The sequence below is a fragment of the Anguilla rostrata genome, chromosome 16, assembly GCF_018555375.3.
Source record: "Anguilla rostrata isolate EN2019 chromosome 16, ASM1855537v3, whole genome shotgun sequence".
NCBI lineage: Eukaryota > Metazoa > Chordata > Actinopteri > Anguilliformes > Anguillidae > Anguilla > Anguilla rostrata.
The window spans coordinates 20,474,114-20,487,756 of NC_057948.1; the positions used below are offsets into that span (position 1 = coordinate 20,474,114).

The 13,643-nt window shown below is 39.9% G+C and overlaps 1 protein-coding gene across 1 annotated transcript; it reads right to left on the reverse strand.

Moving 5' to 3' along the window:
* Positions 1 to 977: 977 nt before the first annotated feature.
* LOC135242192 (V-set and transmembrane domain-containing protein 2B-like) lies at positions 978 to 13,643 on the reverse strand. Its single transcript, XM_064313156.1, has 5 exons — positions 12,675 to 13,643; positions 11,498 to 11,685; positions 10,821 to 10,850; positions 9,529 to 9,925; positions 978 to 1,820 (listed from the first exon to the last, which is right to left on the reverse strand). Exons 1-5 carry the CDS (start codon positions 12,745 to 12,747, stop codon positions 1,732 to 1,734), a joined length of 777 nt encoding a protein of 258 aa, XP_064169226.1. The 5' UTR covers positions 12,748 to 13,643; the 3' UTR covers positions 978 to 1,731.

Consider the following 13,643-nt stretch of genomic DNA (forward strand, 5'->3'; position numbering starts at 1 on the left):
GAGTTAAAGGAAAAAGAAAATAAAAAAATGTGCTTCTGTAACTCACAGGAAAACTAAGAGCACTCAGTTCCCTATTGGATATTCTGGGACAGAGTAGCACACATAAATCTCAAATACTCATTCCTTTTATGAACAAACACATCTTCACTAGGCAACATAAATCCTGGGCTTGTATCCTAGAAGTGTCCGGTCTGTTGTGGCCCTTTTATTTTTCTATAAAGAGAGAATAAGTACATTCTGCTCCATGACGTGATTGAGAGAACAGGGAGGATAAGCACACAATGAAGAGAAGGTGTTTTTGCTCCAGTCATGTGGAGTGGTTTACTCGTGCATTCTCTCAGAAGTGTTTATTGAAAGAACCTCACACGAGAAGCAAGCTGAAAGGTAAAACAACTGATGGGTTCAAATTGAAATGGGGGCAGTCTTGAATCACCAATATTATTAATACAAATGCACACGTGTAAGAAAATTTAATTAAGAAATTTAATTAAGTGATGGGAGTCAGGGTGTTATTCTCCAGTTAAATACACTGAAATGTACATTTGATAAATGAAGCGCAAACATGGCGACCAAGAATTGTGCATGTTTTTAGTTAGCTGGTATGAACACGCGTTTTTCGAGTGTTTTTCGACCGTGTCTGTGTCTGTTTAAATGGAACGTACAGGTCACCCCTCAGTGCGCCCAGCTTTGATATTCCACAGACTAAAGGCCAACATTAAAGTACTCTCGTTCCTTGATGAATTTTACACCTGATGCACAGACTTGTTCTCAATGAACCCACAAAGAGTTTGTTCAGTGAACAGAAGCTCATAATCATGGAAACTGTGCTCAATTTTTTCTCGTGTTCCTGAAAATCTCTGTCCCTGATTACTCAGTTATTTGCAAGACATTTCACATTAAACACAACATTTACTTATCTGAATAATTTTCTGTCAGTCAGACAATAGACTCATAACACCACACTTGGGAATGCTGAGTTTATGAAAAAAGAAAAACCCTTTATTTCAACTGCCGTTGGCAACATACCATACGTCTTATAAATGATTGCACCTTGATCACCATATCATTAATAAAAATAAACATTATTGAAGGTGATTGACAACAGTTATGGTAGGGTGTGCCTTATTTAATCAAAATATATAAGGTCATATTCTTATACATAAACATGTGAAAAATGGGTACGTATACCTACATACAGTATCCATGACTGGACTGGATGCATATGAACCCTGTTGTAGATGTCTATGAAATGTAATGGAATGCTTAACTGCTCAACAGTTCGTGCAAAAAAGACAAGGACATTTTTCTTTTTTGATTCTTTTTTTTTTTTTTTTACAAAATAAACAGCCAATAAAATAAAATGAAAACAAAAGATACAAGAAAATGTATGGCTGCCATGCACACAGCAGGGCGGACACTATTATTTGGAAACTTGATTCATTGTTTTGTGGATGTTGGTTGTGTGTATAACAGAAATGTGAAGCTTGTATTCACATAAATTCCTTTATTTTTTGTCATGCTTCTTATACAGTCCATTTACATCCCAGCTATAAGACTAGTCTTCTAATAAGTCCCAGTTAGAAGATCGTCATTTCTTCACTTCTCCAAAGTCCTTTTTTCCCCAACCTCTTTAGTGGTGTGCCATATGGGTTTATATATACGTATATATTTCCCTTTGTCGTTTGGTATGTTTAGTGAGAAAATTGCAGGGTGTGGTTTGGTTGAAGTTCTTCAGTTTGCCACCAGAAGGGGGAGAAGCCTGTGTAGGATCAGTAGGCAGATGTAGAGGAGGGGGTCGGTTGTGGTGATGACTCCGGAACCTGGTAAAAATGTAACATAAAAGAATTAGCATTAGATCAATCTATGTGCTCTGAGCATCATCTAAAGTAACTTTATACCCTTGACAAATTGTGACAAAAAAGATTAACAATAACATTAACAGTAATATACAATAAATTAATGGGCAAGATTTTGGAAAAAAGTCAGTAAAATGTGCTATTTCAATAGCTTTTTCTATAGCAATAACTATTAAGGATTTAAAAAGGTTCATATGTTGTAATTATCTTCAAATTCTTAAATGTTATCATCTGCCAAGCTTATATACCTAAACACAATTTTCTCATACCTGTGTTATCATATATACCAGGAGGCTGTGTGCAGGATTAAGTAATTCAACTGAAGTGAGGTATAGACATTTCAGATATTAAAATCATACAGCTCTCTGAAAATTATAGGGAAAATGTGTTTGATCTTCAGAACATGACTGATCTTATACCAAGTTCATTATACTGTGAGAAAACTGGTTCATAGAAAAAAACTAAATGCACACAAAAACCAGAGATATTTGCACAATTGAAGATTTACAGTTTTTCCTTAGATTACAGTTTTTTCAGACTTTTAGCGGAAAAAATAAGCTTAACTGGATACTCAGTAACCTGGTTTTGCTTAATGTGAACACATACATTTCCAACATGTCTCATGTGGTGCAAGGTCTTAAACAGTATCGGTTAGCCTGAGCATTCACATGTTCTGACTGGTGAAATGTGGACCTCCCTTCCTAGCTAGACTGATGCTTGTTTTGTGGCACAGCACAGTGTGTATCCCTCCATATAAATCCTTGGAGGTTGATGAGTGGGAGCGATAATCTGCAAACCTCACTAGGACGGCAAATGAGAGCACAACATATAAACAAGCAAAGCGATGGTCCAAACAAAAAGGCGTCTGTTCGCTGCAGGTCTCAATTCAGAGAAAGAAAGAAGCAGAAAATTACACTAATGAATTGTTATTTAAGGAAGGACTCCAAGTGCGAGGGCCGCTGCTGGCATTAGCTAAGCGAGGCGGCCTTCTGTTTGCGGGCCCACGCACTCCTGAAGCCACGGCTGGCAAAACGCATTTCAAAACTGATGTCTAATCACCTCCAGTGGGTGGAGAAGCAGCAGGGCGAATGGACTTAAAAAGCTATGCACAGCACACACCTTCAACTGGATCTAATGTAGCAGACTCTTTCTGAGGGGAGGTACATATACTATATGAGCAATGGCCCTAAATACTGTATGGCAGTATGGCACACAAACAAACATGGTGTCTGAAGCAGGTTAGAGAAGGGGAGCATAGTGCCCTCCCCACCTGCAGTGACCCTGTGACCCATGGTTAGAGAGAAGGGGCTGTCTCATCCTTGGTGCGGGAGCTTAATTTAAAATGGCTCTCTCTAGCCAGAGATGACAGGTGTTTATTTGAAATGCCTGAAGACACCAGAGACTGATGGCCTCTGTCCGTCACCTTTGCCTGGTGATGTGCTCAGTGTTCAGCTATGCAGTGCGAGCACCACCGTTTGCTTCCCCAGCCTCCATGTGGAGATCTTTTGTCTTTAAATCACAGGCAGAAGATATCCTTCTTCATTTACATTACATTTCACCATTTAGTAGACTCTCTTTAGCCAGAGTGACTCACACAGATTGTATTTTTACATACAATCCATTTATATAGCTGGACATTTGACGGAAGCAATTCAGTTAAGTACCTTTCTCAAGGGTACAACAACTGTGCCCTGACAGGTAACTGAAACAGTTCCCATTTCCGAAACTGTTATGTTACACTGCCACCATGCCTTTATCAGTGTCTTTTTACCTATTTAGCCATGGCCATTAGTTACATAGACAAATAACTAACTAACACTGTCCACCACAATTTTGGTTATGAATCCCTGTGCAATAAGCCATCTGGTGAAAATATGTTGACTTCAGTTGTTACACTAATAAGCTCTTTACTTGAGCAGAATAAAAACATATACTGCAACACATTGAGTTTGCACTGGTCTGTGGAATTCTCTTGATGCAGTCTCTTTCAGTGAAATAAAGTCATGAATATGGTTTGCTGAAAATAAGCACTTTCCTATTCATCCAAGGATGAAGATTTAGATGTCTTCCACAGTACAACAGTGCAACACCTCCTTTAATATGCACCCACTGATGAATATTTCCACAAAAAGCTTGCTTTTTAGCATAACCTCTCTGCCCACACTGGCTATTTCTGTGTTCAGTCGCATTCTTTCAAACAGCGTGGGAGGACATTCACAGAATATTTCAGTGGGGCAAATTGAATACTTCTTTTAACAATTATGAAATCACACAACATTATGTTCCCACTGGAGGTCCAAATGGATGAAAGATTATGTTTAACTTTGTTGCCTGGCAACAGTATAGCCTGTGGAGGAACTGGTGATATAAGGTTTTCACCTCGAAGATGGCACACAAAACAAGAAATATCATCCTTTTATCGTATCTCTGTTGGATTTTCCCACAAAGTAAGAAATAATGGAACCCATTCAGACTTAAAAAAAATCTATTCAGGTTTATACTGTGACTGCCCCAAGCTTCAGCAGTAAAATCATTGGAACTACGTGACAAAACGTGGCCACAATATCAACTACAGCACCACATTACGTCGATCCACAGCATTCTGAACTGACTGGTTCTGTTCCATGATTAGTCTCTATAGAAAACAAAAAAATCACGTGTGTGCTACAGTGTAGATCATTAGATTTGTGACTACATGCTATAGTCATCACATTATTTCAACTGCAAACCATACCAGACTTATTCATGGAAATGCACAGTACACTATTCCTCCTTTAGTAATTGGCTCCCCAGAACCTCAGCCTAACTATCCTCAGGACAACAGTTCAGTTAGACTTTCATCACTGTGACTTGAGGGTCAAACAGGAGACAATGGCAACTCACAGCAAATGGCAATGGCAAGACTGCAATCTGCTTGTAGTCTGTTTGCAATAAATAACTGCAAATTCATGTGCTTCAGACTGATTCCTTTATGACACATTATGACAGCTCAGACATGACTACGTTTACAAAAGCATGTGGACACCCCTTCTAATTACTGATTTTGGCTATTTCAACCACACACATTGCTAACAGGTGCATAAAATCAAGAATACAGCCATTTAATCTCCATTGACATTGGTAGTAGAATGGATCATACAGAAGAGCTCAGTGACTTTCAACTGTCATAGGATGCCACCTTTCCAACAAGTCAATTTGCCAAATATGCACAACATCAGTGCCCAACCTCACTAATGATTTTGTAAGTGAATCCATGCAGCCATGTTCCACAATCTACTGGAAAGCTTTCCCAGAAGAGTGGAGGCTGTTACAACTGCAAAGGGAGGTCCAACTCCATATTGATACCCATGGTTTTGGAATGTGATGTTCAACAAGTACATCAAGTACATATGGGTGTGATGTTCAGGTGTTCACTTACTTTTGGAAATGTAGTATATTTCATCGCATCAACCAATCAACAATCGCATCAACCAACTCAAAAACTCCTCTCCTGACATGCCAATCCAGTGGCACAATGGCACGTTTACTGTGGGATGTGCCCTCAGGTCCACGTTGTCTTTAAATCATTTTTACCTGTCCTCCTGGGAACAGGAAGAAGCAAAGATAATGATAGGATTCCCCTTAGTGTGACTGAACCAGCAGCAAAGAAGAGGCTCGTGGCAAAGGCAGGACAAAGGAAGAAAACCATAAAGAATAACTGGATAAAATTGACATTGAAAGGATCTGAAGGAGAAAGAACAAAAAGAAAAAATATGGTGTTTTGGAAACACCAAGCTTACAGACACGCTGCCTTCACATTGATGGTTTATTGCATTTCAAGCAGGAATATTAAATAGAAAAAAGAACAGATTTGTTCCATTTTAAACAAAGCCCTTTCATCCTCCTACTCTGTGGGTTTGATGGCTGAATCCTTCATGGGGAGGAAAGTTGGCTGCCTACAAGCTTCAGGATGAGCCAGAACACCCTTGCGTTTGTTTGAAAAACGTGAAACAGCGAACGAAAACCTGAAGTCCTCAGCTTGAGCTCAAATCATGTTCCGTGTAGAGCACAGACCGCACGGCGTCCTCCGATTATCCGGTCTGAAGGAAAGCAATGATTTGAAGGGTGCCCACAGTCCACTGGCATTGTCTGGGGATCCTTGTGATCCAAGCCATTGTCCAATCACCCTGAACTCCCCCAAACAGAGCACACTTTGGCACTGGCTGATGACTCAGCCTCCTGCACAAAGGCCCCACGCTTGGAGTGCCAGTATTCCCCTCACGTGTCTCTAGTCTCTGCCACTTGTTACACTGAGCACAGTGGCTGGCAAAGGCGCAGCCGTGGACAAACGGCCACAATTAAAATCAGGAGAAAAGGGAACAGGCATGAGAAGAGCAGCGGGAATACACAGACAGAGGAAACTCCCACCAGAGACATTCCGATAACATCCTCACAGAGTTCAGGCGCAGACCGAATTAATCCTCACTAACATTTGTATACCTTTCGACAGTCTAAATGGAAGGTCTGAGGCAATCCACAAAGGTAATAGCTATTGTCTGCATTTCCTATTTTCTGCTGGTAAGAACTTTCAACGTCTTTCCTCTGGTATGATCATTATGCTGAGTACCTGCCTTTATTCACAATTATTTAAGTGCTTCCAAATTTATTTTCTCCAGCACACTCAATATTGGGTGCTGAGTGAGACAGAGCACCACTGAGACATAGATGGAGTCAAAAAATAAGCACACACAAACAGCTTTCTCTACACCCATGATATCTCACCTGCATAGCTTCAGAAACACTGGAAAACAGAAAACTTCTTACACGTAGTTACATATAAGGCACTTTGCTTTTCTGGAAACATTTTTTTTTATTTATTTTATTTTAAACAAATCTTCCAACCTCATGTTTTGCTGGAAAATACACACAATATCAATATCAAACATAAATTCATAAACTTTTCAATATCTAGTAATTCCATAACCTAATTCCAAAATAAACCTATACAGTGTCACTTGTATTGGACTGGCACATTTCATCATGGTGAATCATAAAATTCTATATTTTCCATTTAGCTATGGCAGTGACATTTGTATTTACATGATAATTTATCAAGGGAAATATTAGAAAAAAAGAACTGAGTGCATTTTAAAATGAATAACCTTATGTATCCATCATCTTATAGGACACAAAATACTCAAGGACAGGACTACACACCTTAGCCACAATAATGTGGCCAATTATGCAATCCACAACAACCATTAGTGTAAAATATTACATGGTCAGGATATGTTCAGATATTTGATTGAAGAAAATCTTTTTTTTTTTAAAACATAGTTCATGGTTAAAGATGGGAATATTAATACTGACCTTTCTCTAGGTACTATTATGCACTGTAAAACTGGCCTTTAATTCCCTGTAGAAAAGCTGAGAACTATTTAATTTTAATTGTGTGGGCACATAGAACAACACCATATTCCAATGAGCAACGAAATTTCTAATGAATGTTTCCAATGTGAGTGTGAATATGAAAAACCCAACAGCATTCTGGGGACTAGGCCTCTCTGCCATATTTCCTTTTTAATAATAATTGTTTCTGCCACTCAGTGAAATGACATTGCAGCAAGCGTTTTGGAGGGCTGTTCAGATTTCCTGGCGCACTCGGCTGAAAAGGCTTTTAAAATTGCCAGGTGGCTTTTTAACCTTCAGAAATTGATGACAAATACACAGAAGGCTCAGTTAAAAGCCATAACAAATTCTGCATATTTTTGTCAATATGAAAGTGTCAGGTCACCACTTACTCTATTTGATTTACTTTGGTTACACATCAAGAGGACCTGCCACATGGCAAGCACTCCTTGGCTTGTCATGACTGATACTGCGCATGATGTCATAGAACATATTTGTTACACCAATGAAACACAAGTGTGTGTCCTGCACCACAGGAATACAGAGCACACACATTAATCTGTTTGGAAGAAGTGAGAATCTTTCTATAGCAACTTCTAATGTGATCATAGTTTGGTCATACATAATGATAACTATAGAACTGAATTGAGAAATTAAATACTGAAACCCCCTTTCTATGTTCAAACTTCAGCCAGTATTTGAGAGGATTGAGCTGAGTTGGGCAAAGAGACACATCAATTGAACATGTTGAAGAGAATAGTTCAGCCTCACTTAGAGAAGCGAATGCAAATTAATGATTGGAATCATAGTAATGAATCACTTGGTCATGAAATGCATACAGTGTGCACTAATACAGTATTTGCTCAATGGGTGATGTAATATGCAGTATTAACTGTAATATATTGCCTTTGATCTTCATGAGCTCAATTAATTGTCAGCAGGAGTCTTCCTCAAACCCAGAACCCACATTCTTCACATAAGAATGCAGTGTTAGAGTAATCAATCTCTACTGAAACAACATATTCTGAGTTACAATGTAATATCCACAATAGTAGGTGCTACAGTCAGTATACATTTTCATATCTGGAAATGAAGACTCCTTTGAAAAGGTTGAGTTGTGTTTATGTGAAAAAATTCTGCAGTTGTCTAAGGGCTCACCCCCTACCATGAATTATGACTTATGAATTATGGGAATCTCTGCCCCCCACCTCCACCCCACCAAATCAGACCAGTCTGAAAACCACATACCATGACAGACAAAGATGCTGTGCTGTGGTGAAATATCCACAGCAAGTCTAAGTGATGCCCTTCCCTGTCTCCCTACAGGCCCCACTAACACCCAGGACACTACTTCCCTGGGCTGTAGAAACGTGGCTCCTGCTCTCGAATGCCATGCACATCCCTGTCACTCTGCCTCCTGACCACACTGGTGTGGAGGCAGACATGCATCTAATCCAGCAGAATGGTATATTAACCATTCCTGCAATGTCTGTGAAATGCAATTATTCTGGGACTTGCTTCATTGATCTCTGAAGGAAAAAAATGGTAAAGCTCGTCTGATGCTAATTTCCCAGTAGCAAGATGGCGGACCTGATTTGAGAGCCCCAAATTCTCCAGTAAGAGCACGAGAAGTCGTGTCTGCAGCACAGGCATGCCCATTGTCCTTGAAAGCAAGACGTCCTTGACTAATCACACACTACATTAATACTGAAGACTTGTGGCCAGCCCAGAGTCAGACCTGCTATAGGACATGGATAATTACTGAACCTGCAAGCCTTCTGCCAAATAATACCCTTTTCTATAAAAAAAATAAAGCACTGCCAAATTCTCTACATGTGAATGCACCATAGCTCAATTCAAATTTGGTCTCCATGTTATCAGCTTTGCACTATGCTCCAACTAGCTAATCCATCATAGATTCAAAAAAGCAACGGTATTATCAAGCTTTAGTGCTCTGCTTTGAAACAGTCACAAGAGTGTTCCATTGTGTTGTGCTTGTGCAGGGAGGGATGAAGAAGTATACTGAAAGAAGTAGGCGCTGTAATATTTACTCCAAAGATCATAGGTATTCTCATAACAATAGCCTCTCCATATACAAAATGACACACGTATAAATTACAATATTTTATAACTGCAGATAACAATCTATGTGTCAGGCTAAGAAAGTTCAGAAAGACGGTAGACACCCACAGGCAAATGTATGCGTACATGCATGCACTCACACATTCAAAACCCTAACTGTCCACATGGCACCGCTAGGTGTCACTGTGGCTCCACCACTCACCGGCTCCATGTTGCTGCCGAAGGATGGCTGCGTTGCCAGGGCAGGGGGAAGCCGACGACTTTGCTGCAGAGGCCTCCGCTGTCGTGGAGTCAGGGACGGGGCCGGGGCCAGCAAGGGGGGGCACGCGGGGCTTTCCCTGGCCCGGCACAGAGGTGGACCGGCCCCCGGCCGCATTGTTGCTGTTTCTCAGGGGCCACCTGTTCTGGATGTGGGAGACGGCCTCCTCGGCCACCATGCCATCGCGAGGAGTAACCCACAGAGTGGCCTGGGCTTTGTGTTCCTGAGTCTCGTCGGCATTGTTGTCCGACACTCGGCACTCGTACACTCCCTCGTCCACCTTGCGCACGTTGGAGAGGTGAAGCCTGTGAGAGATGGCATTGCCCTGCACCCTGACTGTCTGTGGCGGGGGAAGAGGGAGAGAATTGCATCACATACACATTAAACCTTAACTGCTGCTTCTTGAGTATACCAGGGCCCTCCTGTTTTTTTTCTACTGCAGGGCAGCATTGTTTGCTTGTTATTTCTATGTGAAGCAATGCATCGTGGGAAAAAACAAATTTATGCTTTTTCAGTCACACCAGGGATAATGTTCTTTATTGTGGAGGAGATTTAACAGTTGGCAAAGCTCTGGCAAAGACTGTTCCTTTAAGAAATCTGTCAATCAGAGCTCAAAACAGATTATTATTTTCTGTCATATTAATAAGTGATGAAGATCATTATCTATCTTCATTAAGTCTATAGAATATTAGCATTCATTAATATTTATAAAAACCACCAACGTGTATAAGATACCAAATGACAAAAACAGTTCACAATAAAATTTTATAAACATACTATTTATAAAATGATACTATTCATAAGTAACCCAACATTGCATAATGAATATAATATATAATAAAAATGTCTTGTTTCATTTGGTATCTGCAGAAATGGGCAGATATAACTGAGCAAACTAAATACTAAGCATCAGTTAATGAATTATGAAAATGCGTTTCAAAAATCTAGAAAAATGCACAGTCCAGACTGTCTCTGAGAACGGTTAAATAATTTTGTTTACCATGTGGAAGAGTTCCCAGTTTTACGATTGTAGCACTCACCCCCCCCCCCCCCCCAAAAAAAAAAAAAAAAATCAAAAAGAATAATCCAGAGGTAAATCTCTCACTACACGAAGGTAAGAACGTGATGTCATTTGATTGCAAATTTCCCTGGTGCTTCACTGTTGCCAGGATTAGTATTTGCTTTCAAACAACTGCACAGTAGTGCAAAAATGACAAGAAAACTGAAACACTTACACTTATTTTTGTAGCATCCCTGGGAGCAACCTGGAATTAGAATGCATAGAAAATATTACTGCCGACTGAAGACGTGATCACACCGTACCCTAACATTTTGACATAGGGGCTATATTGTACCCATTGTAGAGTATATAACATGGATCGTTTTAAGAGACAGATCATTTCACCGTAATAAACCTTTAACAGTGAGTAAAATCGTATAGGGTTATACGCACGCAGCGTTACTTAACCAATTGAACTGGTACCATGGACAGCAACAGTTTGACAGGAAATGTGAAACGTGCCGTGCGTCCATGTGCTAGCAACTGTTTTCAGCAGGGCGACTGTTTGTAGGCTTGAAAAAATACACTATTAACAGTTGAATTTTACACATCAGTAGCACATTTGACATTTAAATTGCAGCACAGCGCTAATATTCCAGAATTGAAAGAGCGCTTAACACAGAATACACAGTCCGCCCACTCATCCCTGCATCCCCTTCGACAGAGGTTTGTAGCTGGCACAGTTAAACAAATCCGTACCACGGATGAAAAAAAAAATCCCATTGCATTTTACCATTTGAACCACATTTAGACGTTGCCAGAGCTACCAAAGCCTACCGGCATCTATTTGCTTATAACTGAGCCAAAGAAAACCTGAGAGGGCAGACATTACTTCGCGGGTAGTACCTTTACCTTTGCTCTGTTCGCGGGTGCACTAATTTGCAGTTCGTGTGTAAGCTCTCTTGGGGTTGCCTCCTTTAGATACCACCACTGGATCTCCAAGGAGAACGGCGTAGATCCGATGGCCCGAAATGCGCACGGCATCTCAATATCTTCTCCCTCACCGACACTTACATCTTTGGGCACTTCAGTAAATGTGGCTAGTGGAAGAATAGAATAGGAGAGAACAAGCCAGTGATTAAGAGGTAAGACATGTCTGCCCTTGGTTTTGTAGTAGCCTATGTGCTGCAGTGATCTGTTGCCTGTCCATACGACATTAGGGGACAAACAGTAACAGAAATATTTTAGTAATTTGCATTGAACTTTATGAGTGCCGCATTCGCTGCTTAGTTTACATAAATTTTGATTAAGACCATGCTCTGATGGTATATTTTAACATAACGTCATTCACAAACTGTACCATTATAGGCTAGTATGAAAAAAAGGTTAAAACACAAACATTCACATGAATTCAAGACATATTTTGATTTAGTTGGGGGCGTTTGTATGTGCCTTGTTTTATTGTCACGTTTCATGTAACCTGTTGAAAATTCCATTACCATATAGCCTATTCTATAAATCTATAACTGTATTAATTCATCATGTTAATAGTAAAACATAAAAGTAGTAGGTCGGATTATGAAGGTAAATTTCAGTCTGTCGTTGTTGCTATTATTATTGGAATTACGGTAGTTATTATTATTATTATTATTATTATTATTATTATTATTATTATTTAGCAAATGTGCAATGTATTATCTTTCACGTATTACATTTTTCAAATTATTTTATTTGACCATACACAAGTGCTAAATCATGCTCAGTGGATTTGGACTGTGACAGACTTATGCAATAAAACTAGGTTTTTTTTGTCCAATTTTCTGCATTACAAGCATTAAACAATGAATTGATAAAATTATTTTTGTTAAACGAACTTTTAAACAACACCACGCCTTTGCCTCCGATTTATAGCTATAGGTATCCGTGGAAAATCCAGTCTCAAAGTTAACTCGTTTGACTGCTACGCCAAAGCACCATAATACATGTATTATTTATTTATTTATTTGTACTTTGTATTTCTCTATATAGGCCACAGGTAGCTTTCAATGTTGAAGAAGTCAAACTGCAACAACTGAACAAGCTTACTTACCATTTACGTAAAACAACAAGGGCGCATTTAGCATCAGGTAATACAGGACGCCGTGGAGTCCCCGTTTTTCCATCTCATAAATACAATTGGTAGATTAAGGAACAGATGAAGATGATCATTTGACTTCGTAAGCTTATAAAACGTGCATTTCCATTATGAACAAAAGATAGAAGAGTCGCATTTGTTTTTTTTTTTTTTTTTGTTTGTTTTTCCCCCCCCCTAGATGTGGCTGATTGCCTACTCTCCGAAATCCAAATAACGTACTCCCAGAGCTGTCCTTAGCGGGACAAACCACGTACAATCCAAAGGTGACAGATGCAAAAATTCCTCTGTCGCGCAAAGATAGGTTAAATGTCCAGCCGCTTGTCCTTATAATTAGTTACTCCTTTGATTCTACGATTGCTTAATTCCGGTTTTGCTTAGAGTGGCATCGATACTTAATTTCGGCGGTAATAAATCTATACCTCTTGATTTCCACTGGAGGGGAATCTTTCCGGGGCTCTTCTCCAACACCCATCACCAAAACATCCCTTGTGTCAGCTTCCACAAGAACACCTACCGAGGAGGAGTGATTCCCTTATTTTTCCAGAGACCTGAGGATCAGTCAATAGTTCCCGCTTGCCCGACCGGATCCTTCTGCTTTGTATGTGAGTGCATAGCAGTGAGGAGGCGCTTTGGCATCTCCAAAACCAACGAGCTCAGTGTGTGCTGTGCGCTACACAAGCAGCAGCTAGACGAGCGCTGGAACCAAACCAACCTTTTCGTCCCTCAAATCAACGCGCGGCTCAACCTATGAGGAGAAATTTCACAAACTGACGTTCTCGCGAAATTCCAGCCCTGAAAATATATAGAATCAAGATGATTCATGTTGTTTTCTCTCCAAGATCAACAAGCAGCCTTTAAAGCTACCGCAGTACTGCTGTAGGCAGCAGTATTTAATACGACATGAAACACTAAAACACCAGGGAT